This window comes from Biomphalaria glabrata, chromosome 7, assembly GCF_947242115.1.
Source record: "Biomphalaria glabrata chromosome 7, xgBioGlab47.1, whole genome shotgun sequence".
Lineage (NCBI taxonomy): Eukaryota > Metazoa > Mollusca > Gastropoda > Planorbidae > Biomphalaria > Biomphalaria glabrata.
In genome coordinates, this window is record NC_074717.1 from 20,786,158 (window position 1) to 20,801,679 (window position 15,522).

A 15,522-nucleotide genomic window follows, 5' to 3' on the forward strand; every position below is an offset into this window, starting at 1 on the left:
TGAATTGTCCAAGAATGTACATACACCGAAACTATATACCCTATAACTATATGTTGTAAGTGGAGATTTTCACACTATGATTTATAAGATTCCATTGACGCTCTTTAAGCACAGAGTGTGACAAAGAAAAGAAGAAGGCAATATGACGAAATGTAGTGGAACCTCAAGACAAACGTAAGAAAATTTAAACAGAAAAAAAGAGGGGGGAGACATGTATAGAATTTAAACATCGTTCCAAATTCAATCAACAAAGTTAAGGACGCCATATTGAACGATCACTGTTCCCAAGTAAATAATAAAACCGACATTTTGCTACTAGCTACTTCGAAGTTTGCTGCTACAAGAAGTGTTCTGTACACCGGAAACACCTCGCAATTCTTGGATCGTCCTCCACATAGGCAACTCTTTATCAAATTATACATATTTTAACAATAAGTATTAACATCTTTTTGATCAATAGATTTCTAAATATTAGTTAGTAAATACAATTGTACTTCCTTTACAGCGTTATGTCATTTTGACACCAGCAACGCCCATCTAGCCCATTAAAAACATAATTAAACATAAATGCCAGCTTGCACTTTACAGAATGTCGAACTTCAGGTTGGCCAGATTTCTAAACTAAATAAATTCAATGTTTTTTTTTTATGTTTTAATAATTGTAAATAAATTGTTTATATAAGAAGATTAAACAGAGCCAGCAACTTTCAAGAAAAGGTAAGACAAAAACTCTAAATATAAGAACCTTTAAGCTGCGTTCCAAATGATACTTTCTGTTCATTAATATCAAGGAAATTAAAGGTAAGCCACATTTCAAACAAATGTCAGATCTTTTTAGAAGTAGAATTTTTCGTTATGTAAAACCTCCAGATGAGACTCTAGGCTAATACACACGTGGACGGTGTATATAATTAAACACACATTTAGTGACGTTTCCAAAAATTGTATTGTTAATGCACCTATTTTTTTTTTTTACTTTTTAAGTTATGTTATTAACAGATGTCATGGGCGTAGCCGGGGGGGGGGGGGGTTGGGGGTTCAAACCCCACCCCCGAAATGAAATCTTCCCCCCCCCCCCCACCCCGAAGGGAGGGGGAACGGAATTCAGTGACTGATTTTTTGCTTTCATTTTGTTTATTTTAGGTGAGATTTTAATACTAAATCATCACTTACCACAGCACAGCCGAAGGGGTTTTGAGTTTAAAGCCCTCTACCAGGGGTTTTGAGTTTAAAACCCCCTACCAGGGGTTTTGAGTTTAAAAACCCCTACCAGGGGTTTTGAGTTTAAAACCCCCTACATGTGTTTAGAGTTTAAAATCCCCTACCAGGGATTTTGCAGTTAAATCCCCCTCTTCTATCAACAAAACTAAAAAAAATGCAAACGACAATCCCAAATTGCAAGAAAACAGCTAAGGAAGATTTCGACTTTAAAACCGCCTCCAAAAATTACGATAAACTCTCAATATAAAAAAAAAGCAAATTACACACTCAAATTTCTATGAGCGTAGCCAAAGGGGTTTTGAGCGTAGTCAAAGGGGGGTTTGAGTTTAAATCCCCCTTCAGAGGGTTTTGATGCTAAAAAATACCTCTTCAATATAAAAGAAGCAAATTACACACTAAAATTCTTTGAGCGTAGCTAAGCTAATGAGGGGTTTTGAGTTTAAATCCCCCTCCTCCAGATGGCTTTTTAAAAAATTAAAAACCCTTTCAGATGGTTTTGAGTTTAAAATTCCCCATACAGAGCGTTTTGAGTTGAAAACCTCTCTCTTCAATATTATTTTAAAGCAAACTACAGTCACCAAATTCTATGACCGTAGCTAAATGGGGTTTTGAATTAAAAAAAACAAACTCCGGAGATTTTTTATTTAAAACCCCTCAACAGATGATTTTGACATTAAAACTTTCCTTATCGATATAAAATCTAATCAAAATGCAGGCATGTAATTTCAAGAACGTAGTCAAGAGAGGTTACACATTTCTCAGTGGCTGGGCTCCATTAATAAAGTGTGAATAATCATCTGCCGAAATTGAAAAACACTAAATGTGGCTCAACAAAGATGGCTAAGACAGATTTTCGGAGTCAGTTATAGAGATCGGGTCTAAATCAAGGAAATCATATGGCAAACTGGGAGTCGAACCCTTAGTAAGGTTGTGCGAGAGCGTCGCATGAGGTTTTGCAGAACATGTTCTCCAACAAAATAAATTACGCATAATAAGAGTTGCGGAAACAGCTTGCCGGAAAATGCGCCGAACGGCGAGAGAGGGTCTAAGTCAGTAAGAATAGCACATTACTTTTTAATAGCAAGATAATGCACTGTAGATACCTCAGAATATGCATTTTTTTGGCTTTCAATACCAGAAATAGTGCTCGGCGGCGGGGCATCGCCCCGCACTGGGGGAGCACTGCGAGCTCCCCCAGACCCCCTTGCTAGCAAGGGCGGGGAGTCTACAAGATTTCCACTAATTCCAGGAAGAACCTATTCAAAGGCACAATAAACGTCTTCCGAAAGGGTCAGAATGTAATAAAGATTAATTATGTACACACACACACATATATAATTTTTTTCCGCGGTTTCTGTGCCAATGCTGTTTTGATTTCCTTCACTAAACTTACTTTGTTGCTGTTGTATTTAGTAGTTTGTTCTCTCGCTGAGAAAAACAAAATGAAAGTGCTACCCTTGTCTAAGAAATTCTGTATTTAAAGAAAGAAAAAATCAAACTTCGTTTGTTGGTAGGCTTTAGAGTGAGTCAGGAGTTAGCACAGCTGACAACTCATTTTTTTTTAACGAAATTTTCTTTTACATTCTATCTAACAGAGTTACTCACCTGTAATGCATCAGAAAGGGGAGATTATATATTGTTTCCTATTACAAGTGACTCAACCAATAAACACAAATATTGAGTAGTGGATAGAATAGAGTCGTGGGTGGGAGGAAATAGTAAAAAAGTACGTAGTATGAGGATACGTCATGGCTTTATGAGTGACGCCACGACCCTAGTGCTGGAATCTTTTAATTGGAGGTAGAACTAATTAGTCTACAAATAACGATATAGATACATCTGGTCTAGTAAATCTACCTCTAGTGGAAACTACAACAGAACTAATATAGAAAACCTCTCTTGAATGATGTCCTTGATATAGACTGAAAGTGTTTTAATATCCGCAACTGACTATTTACACGAACATTAGCAGTACATTGTCATTATAGTATTTACACAACTTCTTTTTAGTGTTGAAATAGGTTTCAATTTGTCAGATTGTCTAGAAGATTTGATTCCAAGAGAGTACAGTCTTCACGGCTTCACTATTGCTCACCAAGACTTACCTAAACGTGAGAGGTGTGAGGTGCATGAAGAGAGAGTTTCTCCATTGTTTACAATTTACTGAAAGTGTAAACAAATGCAGTGTTTTTTGTTGTTGTTGTTTTTTTGTGACGGTACGCACCGGTACGACGTACCGGCACCATTTTCAATGTTGGGAAAAAGTATCACTTTTCTTGTATTTTAACGTCTATTATTAATTTATTAGTAGTTAAAAGTTAGGCCATCTATCACTGAGTACCGGCACCTATTTCTTTGTACAAAAAAAAAAAAAAAAGCACTGAACTCATGTGTGAGCTTGCGCTCCCAGAGCTATTTTTGTGTATTTTATTTTTATAGGCTAGTGCCAAATTTATTATGTGTACTTCCCCCTATTGTTATGTAGGTTGGTTATTACTGCTGTTTTAACTGCTGAATAGAACTGCTGAACTACATGCTGCTATTACTCTGCTGTGCTATAACTGCTATCACTCTGCTGTAGATCTAGATTTATTTTGTGTCTGTAGTGTTGCCTTAGTGGCTTAGTTATAGTCTGTTTCTGTTCTTAGTGAATACTAATAGTAAGGTACTAAGACTAAGGTGTTCTTGTTTTAGTGTTATGGGTTGGTTGTAGTAGTAGGATATTGTAGATCTAGACTAGTTTATTGTAGTGTGTTTGTGTAGATCTAGGTCTAGCGAGTAGTAGTGGTAGTGGTTTAGTTAGATAGTTGGTTTGATCTGTTTGTGTTAGATAGTTGGTTTGATCTGTTTGTGTTAGATAGTTGGTTTGATCAGTTTGTGTTAGATAGTTGGTTTGATCAGTTTGTGTTAGATAGTTGGTTTGATCTGATTGTGTTAGATAGTTGGTTCGATCAGTTTGTGTTAGATAGTTGGTTTGATCTGTTTGTGTTAGATAGTTGGTTCGATCAGTTTGTGTTAGATAGTTGGTTTGATCAGTTTGTGTTAGATAGTTGGTTTGATCTGTTTGTGTTAGATAGTTGGTTTGATCAGTTTGTGTTAGATAGTTGGTTTGATCTGTTTGTGTTAGATAGTTGGTTTGATCTGTTTGTGTTAGATAGTTGGTTTGATCAGTTTGTGTTAGATAGTTGGTTCGATCAGTTTGTGTTAGATAGTTGGTTTGATCTGTTTGTGTTAGATAGTTGGTTTGATCTGTTTGTGTTAGATAGTTGGTTTAATCTGTTTGTGTTAGATAGTTGGTTTGATCTGTTTGTGTTAGATAGTTGGTTTGATCTGTTTGTGTTAGATAGTTGGTTTGATCAGTTTATGTTAGATAGTTGGTTTGATCTGTTTGTGTTAGATAGTTTGTTTGATCTGTTTGTGTTAGATAGTTGGTTTGATCAGTTTGTGTTAGATAGTTGGTTTGATCTGTTTGTGTTAGATAGTTGGTTTGATCTGTTTGTGTTAGATAGTTGGTTTGATCTGTTTGTGTTAGATAGTTGGTTTGATCTGTTTGTGTTAGATAGTTGGTTTGATCAGTTTGTGTTAGATAGTTGGTTTGATCTGTTTGTGTTAGATAGTTGGTTTGATCTGTTTGTGTTAGATAGTTGGTTTGATCTGTTTGTGTTAGATAGTTGGTTTGATCTGTTTGTGTTAGATAGTTGGTTTGATCTGTTTGTGTTAGATAGTTGGTTTGATCTGTTTGTGTTAGATAGTTGGTTTGATCTGTTTGTGTTAGATAGTTGGTTTGATCTGTTTGTGTTAGATAGTTGGTTTGATCAGTTTGTTGGTGTTTTTAGTGGTGTAAAGGGGGGTTAGTATTAGTTGTAGTGGTTAGTGTGTATATTATATTTTATTATTGATTTATTTTTTTGTATGTTAATAAAGTTTCGTTTTGTTTATTTATCCTAAACTAAAGTTTCGTTTGTGCTTTCATTTAGTATAGTTTAGTATGTCTGGTTACTTAGGTGACTCTAGCCCCTTGGTCGTAGACTGAGGTGTCACAGACTGAGCCCACCCAGTAGCGCTAACATCTGCCTACTGTATAAAATTTAATGTTGAGCAGAGAAAAGGTCTCCACTCGAGCGCCTCCTGACCTGCTCACACATGTAACACCAACAGCTATTGGTTGAAATTTATGTCGAGGTAAAACTGAAATTTTGATTGATCTTCTTTATCAGAAATTAAGCTATAAAATAACATCACAGAATTACTTCCTTCATTTAAAGTTCAAACTGACTTGAATTTAAGTGCGTAGTATGAGCATGCTACAGTAAGACAGAGCTGGTTAGGAATCAAGAATAAAGCAATTAGTGGAACAGTAAGACAGAGCAAGATGTGAGTGAAATAATTAGTGGAACAGGTTCCAGACGACACTCTTTTGTGTCCATCACGTTATTACTTATGATGGTTAGTTGTTTTTCTTTTAGAGAAAACATGGCACGGAGAATGTGTTTACAACCTTTTGTGTTGGCCTGTCTATTAGGGAAAGAATCGACACGTTTTGCCGGCTGTTTAAAGAAATCTACTGAACAAAACAAAATCTCTAAGTCTTCTTAGCATGGGTGTAGCCAGGTGGTGAGTGTTTTCAGGGTTCAATCCCCACCCAGAAATAAAAATAAACTTCCCATCAACACGTTGCCATTATTGTAGCCTATTGTGAGGTTAACCTTGACCTTACCTCCAATAATAAAAAAAAAACTCAAGCAAATCTACAGTCACCAAAATCATGGGCATAACCGGGGTGAGGGTGGTGGGTAAGAAGGATAAATCCCTCCAATAAAAAATGAAGCAAAACTACAATCACCAAATTCTCATGGTCATAGCCGGACAAGAGGTTCATCTACAGTCACCAAATTCTTTGATCGCTACCCAGGAGATTCAACTCCTTCCCCATTAAAAGTCGCTGGGGTCCCTGCCCTCTACTGCTCTAAAAAATTCAGGACAACGCCTATACTTTATCGTACTTGTTTTTCAAATCTTAAACTTTATAATTTGGCTAGAAACATTGATCCAGCATTGCCGTGGTTTTTCACGTAAGGTTAAAACTGCTTTCGTTGGCTATAAAAGAAGAAAAGGTTATGCCAGACTTTGAAATCAATGACCTGACTTACGGTCAAAATATTTGATGTCACTGGACGCTGGAAACTGAATGTTACGTTCATGTACAAAAAAAAGTCTTCTTAAAGATTTGGTTTCAGAAAAATTAAAATGAATACGAAATAAAGAGAGAGAGAGGGAGAGAGAAAGAGAAAGAGAGAAACAAGAAAGAAAGAGCGCGAGAGAGAAACAGACATGTCTTAAACAATATTTAAAGGTAAAACATGAAAATATTTTAAAAAATACTTTAACAAAAAAAAATATATTAAGTATAGTTGTATCAATTAGTTTGGGATCATTTATGTAATTAAATTTTTAATAGGTATAGACAAACAATGAAAAAGCATTTAAAAAAATAATTTTTGCATTCATCGACGACAGTGCCTTAGGATTTCCTAGCATACAGGATGTGAACTTTGACCAATATCTAGGTATTACGGTTACACACCATACAAGCGGTGAACTTTGATTGCTCAATAACCTCCATATGTGAACTCGGTGTATGCAGTATTGCCAAGACAACAGACGCCATGACAAAAGAAGCGTGCAGATTGTTTACCCTAGTTACCTCAGGACGTAGTTAACAATGTGCCCAGAGGGAGTGAAAGAGACCTATCAAATAAATCGTCTGGTCAAAGCTCAGGTGCAGGTGAGAAATACAAATAAAGAAACAAAACAAAAACAAACAAGAACAATAAAAACAATAGCATCATTAGGGTGCTACAGTAGCTAGAACGATGTTTATTCCTAGGACTTTGTCAAGATAGTTGTGGCAACACACTTTGTGTCAGTGGTCATATTCGAAGGTACACAGTTAACATTTCTGATGTTTACATTTATTGTACATCCATATAACCCTCATCTCTTCCATTCAATTAGTTCTCTGCATTGATATATGATTATTTTCTACCAGTCGTGTAGCTATGAATTTTGGGGCCCTAGGGCTTGACCTTTTTAGAGGCACCTGCATTTTTACATTCGACATCATGACATGAGATAATGGTAAAATATTTAATGTAAAAACACATTTTGGGCATTCCTTTGGGGTCCCCCCTCATGTGGGTGCCCGAGGGGGATTTTCACATTTGTCCCTCCCTCTCACCCTAGCTACGCCACTGCTTTTAGCTTGTCTATGGAAATATTCCCTCTTACAAAAAAAAAATTGTAGTAACTTGGTCAATAAAACTAGAAATCTGGTTTCTCAAGTAAACATGCAGTTTTTATTTTCAAGTTTGTTTTTAAAAGCCATTACTCATGCATCCACGTTGAACTGTGAATATATTATTTATACACTAGAGAGACGTCTCAATAAATTCTATGAAACCCATTCAAAGTCACAAAGTTATAACAATGTATATGTGAAGTTATTGTATGTTATAAACACATCTGCAGCTTTTCTGTAATACAGTGTCGCAAGATGTCTTTACTAACATATTGCTTTCCAGAACATTCAGATTTTTAAACAAAAGATTGGAGAAAGAAAGGGAGATAATTAGAAATTAAAAGCTTTACTTTATTTCTTGTTTGAGGTGTGTCTATTTAAAAACCTATTTACTTCATAGCTTACACCAGAGTCTGTCAATCACTAAGTTTTAAGCTTCATGTTGAATTAAACGTCATATTAAAATTTAGTACTATTTTATGTTAACACTACACAATCTTTTGATTTCTACTGAAGTGTTTTATTTCGTCAAATGGAATTCTGTTGTTTAATTTCGTATCATAATGAACATTTCCGGCATACCTTGGACATCAGATATAACTTCTGAAAATATGTACCAACCAGTGCACTCCTCCAATACATCCAGGAGTAGAAATATCTTTTTTTAAAGAATACTATTGCAATAGTACATGGTATAAGAATAACAACAGCGACAAAACCACTTATCTAGAAGACACCAATAATTCAAAATGAACAGATAGAACATTAAATAAAAAATTCAAGTCGTCTAGAATAAACAATACCGATAGTTTAGTACATAATGGTATTACCGGTATAATAAAATTATCTAAAATATCTAAATCATAACAACAACAAAACCAGTGATATACAACACTAAAACCATTATACCGCAAATGGTCAAGAATACAAAAAGAAACTACCAGTGGTCAACAACCCTAAAACAAAACCAACTCGGTCTTCAAATGAACGTGTGTTATTTACCTGCATAAGTCTTTGGAAATAGCCAGCACTAAGCGGACTAGAGAATGTGATTAGAATTTATTAGTCCAGAAAGAGAAATAAAATTGTCAATTTTTTAAATGTGTGTTTGTTTATAAGTTGTATAAAAAAAGTACACATAAGTCTGCTCGTTTCAGGTGAGTTCTTTTTTTTTTTTTTAGGGTTGATTAGTCGAGCTGTGCCTGGCACTCCTCTGAATGTAAGGGAGAGAAGGGCGAGAGAGAACTTTAAGAACGTAAACACAAAATTCTAGAAAGGGGGGAAGGGTAAGGAGTGAATCTTGGCAAATTTTTTCTAAAGTAGCAAAACCTTATTCTATTTCTCTGTCTAACTGTCTTTATCTGACTCTCTTATACATTATTACATTGTACAAAAAAGTAGGTTCCGGTACTCAGCGATGGATTACCTAACTTTCAACTACTAATAAATTGATAATAAACGTTAAAATACAACACCAATGATATTCGCCATGACAAAATTTAAAAAGATGCCTGTACGCCGTACCGGCGCATACCGTCATAAAAAGCACTGTATATATATATATATATATATATATATATATTCATTATTTGATTAACTAAGGCTTAAGAGTTCGTATATTTGTATTTCAATCCGTCCATCTATCATTCTACCTTGATCAGTATGGCTGCTTAGTCTTTTAATTAAGTTTTATTAACTCACTCCTTCTGTCTGTCTTTCTGTCTGTCTGGTACAAATCTTATAGTTGTTATTTCCTCCAATTCTCATTCCCGGATCAAGTTGAAACTTTGTGCAACTCTTCATTGTCGAAAAAAAACATTAAACATTAAACAATTAATTACCAATTAATTAATTAATTAGTGGTAATTAATACATTTTGCTTTATATACGAAAAAAGAAATAAATCTTGCAGTATTAAGAGATAATTGTGCAGCTCTTTCCCTTTTACAAGGTTTAATTTTAATATATATATATATAAATAAAGTTGTTTGCTTTTTTGTTTTTTCTAATTTGTTCGTTGTTTGTCTTTTAGATCGTGGTTCGATTGACTGATTCTATGTTTTTATATGCTCTATCGTCGTATTCCTCTAATTGTAGTATTTGTCCTAAATTTCTTTGCTACACCTTATTTCTCATAATATATCCTCTCTCTCTCTCTCTCTCTCTCTCTTGACTGCACCTGGACATGCCAACTTGTATAAGCAAACAGTACGTACTCTCTAAAGTCTTGGAAGGAAGAAGTGTTTAGAGAGGCGAACAGAAAGCGGAGATAAGCTGCAAATGAGTTGATTAGATCAAAGAGTTGTATCCCCTTTACTGACGAGCAGCGGTCAATTGGAGAGAAACATCTCTCTCAGGCTGCCTACGTGTGGATCTAAATATCTTAATCTTCTATATTAAACTCGGTTGGCAGGGCCGGATTTAAGAGAGAGCAGGAGTGTCTACAGCCTCTGGGGGGGGGGGGGGGCTCCACATGAGAGGGGTTCCACACAATACAATAAGAAACGAAAAATATAAAAAATGTCGACGGGTCAGCAAAATTTTTCGTTTTTGTAAAATATAGACTTTTTAAAACCTTTTTTACCGACAATACTTTCAATCTTACGGTTGACAACACTTTTGTGGTTAAGAAGTATCAGCTTGTAGTGGGCTTGTAATTTTTAAAATGAAGCTATGAATTTACTGTGTCAACCCATGACCTTACCCGCCACAAACTCAAAAGTCTAAAAAAAACCTTTTCTTTTTTACTTAAATATGCATACTAAATATATAAAAAAAGAAAAATGAGCTTATACAATATACTTATATTTATAAAACTCGATTTCAGTCTTCTAAAACAAGATATGGTTTGACTATAAGTCATTCTTATTATTAATTGGATTTTTATGAAAGTTTTCCCTATGTGCTGATATATCTGATCTATTTTTAGAAAATAAACAATCAATAACGAGAAACAGGAGAAGATTATTTGGCATGTACTTTCAAAACAAGATTGGAATTAAAAAGGGAAGGGGATGGGTTGTTCTGAAGGCTCTGCCCCTGCCCACAGCTGATGCTCAGCTGGTCTTGATCATTAGCGTCCAGGGTTTCTGAGTGTGATTAGCTGGAGAAGGAAAGGGTGTGAAATTGGCTCGCGTACATTGGACATGTCAGTCTGACCTGCTCGCTTTACATTTCACAGCCCATGTGTAGCATACTATCTGTCTCTTTGACTCTCTTTCTCTCTCTGACTCTTTTTGTCTCTATCTCAGATTCTTTCTTTCTTTCTTTGACTCTTTCTTTTTCGCTGTGTGTCTTTCTGTGTCTCTCTCTCATACTCTCTCTCTCTCTCTCTATATATATATATATATATTTATATGACGCTCTCTCACTCTCTCTCTGTGTGTCTCTCTCACACACCCTCTCTATCTCTTTCTCTCTCTCTCTCTTTCTCTCTCTCTCTCTCCCTCTTTCTCTCTCTCTCTCTCTCTCTCTCTCTCTCTCTGACTGTGTGTCCTTTTATCTTTATGTGAATTACGTTAATGTATTTTGATATTGAAATACTTATACAAAAAATGTTATAAAATACAAGCTTTTTATTATTCTTAAGTTTGAAGTTCAAATTTATTTTGTAATATAAAAAAAAATTGAGTTCAATTATACGCACAAATTATTTGAATTTAATTTTTTAATACAATTTCTAAAAGTCATGAAATAGCATATAATTACAACTAAATTAGTGCTTTTATATTTTTGTTATGTTTGCGGATGTCATAAAGAATAATCTCCCATATTCCGTTGCATGGTCATCAATACAAAAATAGCTTATCATTACACCTATGGCTACAAAGATTGATTGACATTTCCTTATGTCCGAGGAGAAGTGGGGGGGGGGCAAGGCTGCAGTTGAAGGCTCTGTCTCACTACCTCCAGCCACCCTAACCCTAACTCCAAAGACATGTCCACACAGTCAAGCTCCATAAACAACTTTTCTCTACTATACAATCTGAGAGAGATACATAGATACATAAAGAGAGAGACGTAGATAGATAGATAGATCGATAGATAGATAGATAGATAGATAGATAGATAGATAGATAGATAGATAGATAGTAGATAGATAGATAGATAGATAGATAGATAGATAGATAGATAGATAGATAGATAGATAGATAGATAGACAGATAGATTGATAGATTGATCGAGAGAGTAGATAGATATATAGATATATATATAGATATATAAATAGAGAGAGAGAGAGAGTATATTAGAGAGACAGAGAGAGTACGAAGAAGGGAGAGAATCACTACTTCATTAAACAACGCCATTTTTTAAAACCCCAACGTAAGCATAAATAGAATGACGAAGACACAGATGAAGTACTTCCTCAAACCAAAACGACATCTTTCAGTCTAAAAAGTTCACATTAGTCATTCAAATCAATCAAACACATAGACACGAAAACACACACACACACACACCGATGAGTAAGTTAGGGCCCAAGGTGAGCACTCTAGAACATTAGTCAAGCTGCAAGTACAAGCTGCGCAGTCGACATTGACGTCATAGGGCGGTGAGCCTCACACCAACTCCCCAACTCAGTTCTGCTGCCGCCTACGTGAACTCTGAAGGTTGAAACTGATTTGACATTGTTATCTTAAGCCCGATAGAATCACAGCTTCTGCCAGTTCTGCATTGAGTTCTATACGCTGTTTGGGGGGAGCCATTTTAACTGTCAAAAGAAAACTGAGTATTCGAAATTTTTAATACAACAGCTTTTCCCCCTAAGTATTATACTAGATCTAATCATAACCCTAACCCTAACTGTAAGCCTAAGCCATAAACTGACCCTAAATAGAGGAAAAAAGGAGAAGCTGTTAAACCTTAATTAAGCTCAAATAGAATCATAGCTTCTGACCTTGGTTCTAAAATTTATTTGGAGGTACTAGTGATAATTGCACTCTGAAAGAAAACTTAAGCTGCATTCGAAATTTCAGGTACAAGATTGTTACAAATCTTATATCAACACACTCTGTCTGTCTGTCGGTTAAAAATTGAACATGTTTTTCTCCCATTTCCCATTCTCGGATCAAGTTAAAACTTTGCAAAATTATTTATTGACCCTGACAAGACATTTATAAAAAAAATAAAAAATCTACCATTTATTTAATTAATTAATGGTGATAAATTATTGTGTTTGATATAGAAATAAAGGGAAATAAAAACTGCTTAACGAGAGATGTGGATGTATATATGGATTTTGTCCCCTTATAACGTTTTGACAATTTTTTCTCCCACTTCCCATTCTCGGATCAATTTGAAATTTTGCAAAATTATTCATTGTCTATGACAAAACATGAATCAATCCAAAAATTATCAATTATTTAACCATTTAGTATAAAATAAATACTGTTTTATATAGCTTAAAGGGGGCTGAACCCTGTAATTTTCAGATCAATGGCAGTAATTAATGGTTCTTTCTCTTAAATAAGCTTTCTTTTGAAGTTTTCTATTTGCTTGTTTATTCCATTATAATAACTCAAAGCCTACATCTAACTCGGAAATCTTTTTTTTAAATTAATTGTGATTTCAATGGAGGTCCTTGGGAAACTCACACATTACCTTACACGCGAATTCAATTCATTGGCCGTGAATAGGCCAGTAAGAGACTATAATTATCATTGAATATGACGCTGCTGCAGATGGGGAAATGACGAAAAAGAAATTCAGAACTAGTTCAATGTTCAAAGCAAGTTAGTTCTACACAGGTCCACATAGCCCACTGTGGAGCTCCCAGTCCACACAGCATTGGTGATTTTCATCCTTAAATACTTTTTTGTTTGGTGTATCCGGTGAACAGAAAAAAAAAAAGCTGTTTTCTTGTTTAAAAATCTATTTTAATTTGTTTGCACTTCTGTCACTTCTTAGCTCTGCAGAATCAAATTCTCCAAACACTTCTGATTGTAGCACAAACTAATGTCAATCTGGAGTGTGTGTTAGACCTTCACTCTCTGACAGTGTATGTGTTAGACTTTCACTCTCTGACAGTGTATGTGTTAGACTTTCACTCTCTCACAGAGCATGTGTTAGACCTTCACTCTCTGACACAGTATGTGTTAGACATTCACTCTCTGACACAGTATGTGTTAGACCTTCACTGTCTGACACAGTCTGTGTTACACCTTCACTCTCTGACAGAGCACAACAAACAGCGTATTTCAATTCCACTGGGCAACAAGCAACAAAACATATCGATAGGAAGATCAACTGCTACACTTTAGACAGTGTGGGGACAGAAGAGAATGCACTGCCACTGTGATGGCAATAGAAAATTATTCTGGTACGTAGAGTGTAGTCAAATTATGTTCTTCAGAGAAGGTGCAATTTTAAAATCATCACGATTAAAAGTGTGCATTTTAGAATTGTAGGCCAGTGCATTCATATAATAAAATTAAATTTAAAATAATAGCTCACTTTTCATTTACTTGGCAACTGTGATTTAACGTCTAGGTGTTTAGTTTATCGTTGAATCCCCAAGAAGTGTGATAGTCCATTTGGTAAAACAATACAAAAGAAATAATTGAACAGATGGGATCACTCAAATTAAGTACAAAACAAAATGGCAACAAAAACAAAAGATGCCATCACAGATGACACATGCTTCAAACAGTTGAATGCCGCCCTGTACGCCCCATTGTGCTGTGTAAACAAGTCACAGACAACAGCCTGTAAACAGCACAACAGGGGAGCTGTGCCAGATTGTGTACAGATCTCTTAGACTTTGGGTAAATTGTTAGCGAATGTTTATTTGATTGGCTCGTGTTACTCACGTGCAGTGAGAGGATTTTTTAAAGGAAATTTTTAAAGCTCCATTTTATTTTTAAGCGCAGTATTCCAATGCAGACGCAATATTCAGATGCAGATGCAGTATTCAGATGCAGCATTAGACGCTGACACAGTTTTAGTCGAAATATTCAGACGAAGACGCAGTATTAGTTGACGCATTCAGACGAAGACGCAGTATTAGTTGACGCATTCAGACGAAGACGCAGTATAAGGACGCAGTATTTGTGTATGCCAATTGGGGGCGCGGTGGCTGAATGGTTAAGCGCTTGGCTTCCGAACCTAGGGTCCAGGGATCGAATCTCGGTGAAGACTGGGATTTTGAATTTCGGGATTTTTAGGGCGCCCCTGAGTCCACCCAACTCTAATGGGTACCTGACTTTAGTTGGGGAAAGTAAAGGCGGTTGGTCGTTGTGCTTGCCACATGACACCCTGCTAGTTAACCGTTGGCCAAAGAAACAGATGACCTTAACATCATCCGGTCTGAAAGGGGAACTTAACTTTTATTTGTGTATGCGCACTTGTATAGCAACATCCAAGAAAACGTTCAATACTAAGAGTAAGACTTAAAGTGGACAATCTAAACTCACATGGACTTCCTACCAACACGTTCAATATGTAAGAGTAAGACTTAAAGTGGACAATCTAAACTAACATGGACTGCCTACCAACACGTTCAATATGTAAGAGTAAGACTTAAAGTGGACAATCTAAACTAACATGGACTGCCTACCAACACGTTCAATATGTAAGAGTAAGACTTAAAGTGGACAATCTAAACTCACATGGACTTCCTACCAACACGTTCAATACTAAGAGTAAGACTTAAAGTGGACAATCTAAACTCACATGGACTGCCTACCAACACGTTCAATATGTAAGAGTAAGACTTAAAGTGGACAATTTAAACTCACATGGACTTCCTACCAACACGTTCAATATGTAAGAGTAAGACTTAAAGTGGACAATCTAAACTCACATGGACTGCCTACCAACACGTTCAATATGTAAGAGTAAGACTTAAAGTGGACAATCTAAACTCACATGGACTGCCTACCAACATGTTCAATATGTAAGAGTAAGACTTAAAGTGGACAATCTAAACTCACATGGACTGCCTACCAAGATGCACTTTTTGAATCTTTCTCTTCTCATTTTGGGTTGATCTCATCTCTTTTGAA

General features: G+C 35.7%; 1 protein-coding gene across 8 annotated transcripts in view; it reads right to left on the minus strand.

Moving 5' to 3' along the window:
- The window catches only part of LOC106072235 (FH1/FH2 domain-containing protein 3-like), a 187,610-nt gene that overhangs the window by 75,668 nt on the left and 96,420 nt on the right, over positions 1 to 15,522 (minus strand). The window contains exon 1 of one of the 8 annotated variants that reach the window (XM_056036675.1): positions 8,522 to 8,656. The exons of the other annotated variants lie outside the window; for them this stretch is intronic. Coding sequence (XP_055892650.1) covers positions 8,522 to 8,527 — 6 coding nt within the window. The 5' untranslated portion in view covers positions 8,528 to 8,656. Of the gene's footprint in view, positions 1 to 8,521; positions 8,657 to 15,522 lie in introns of those variants that run through there. 8 annotated transcript variants of the gene reach the window in all.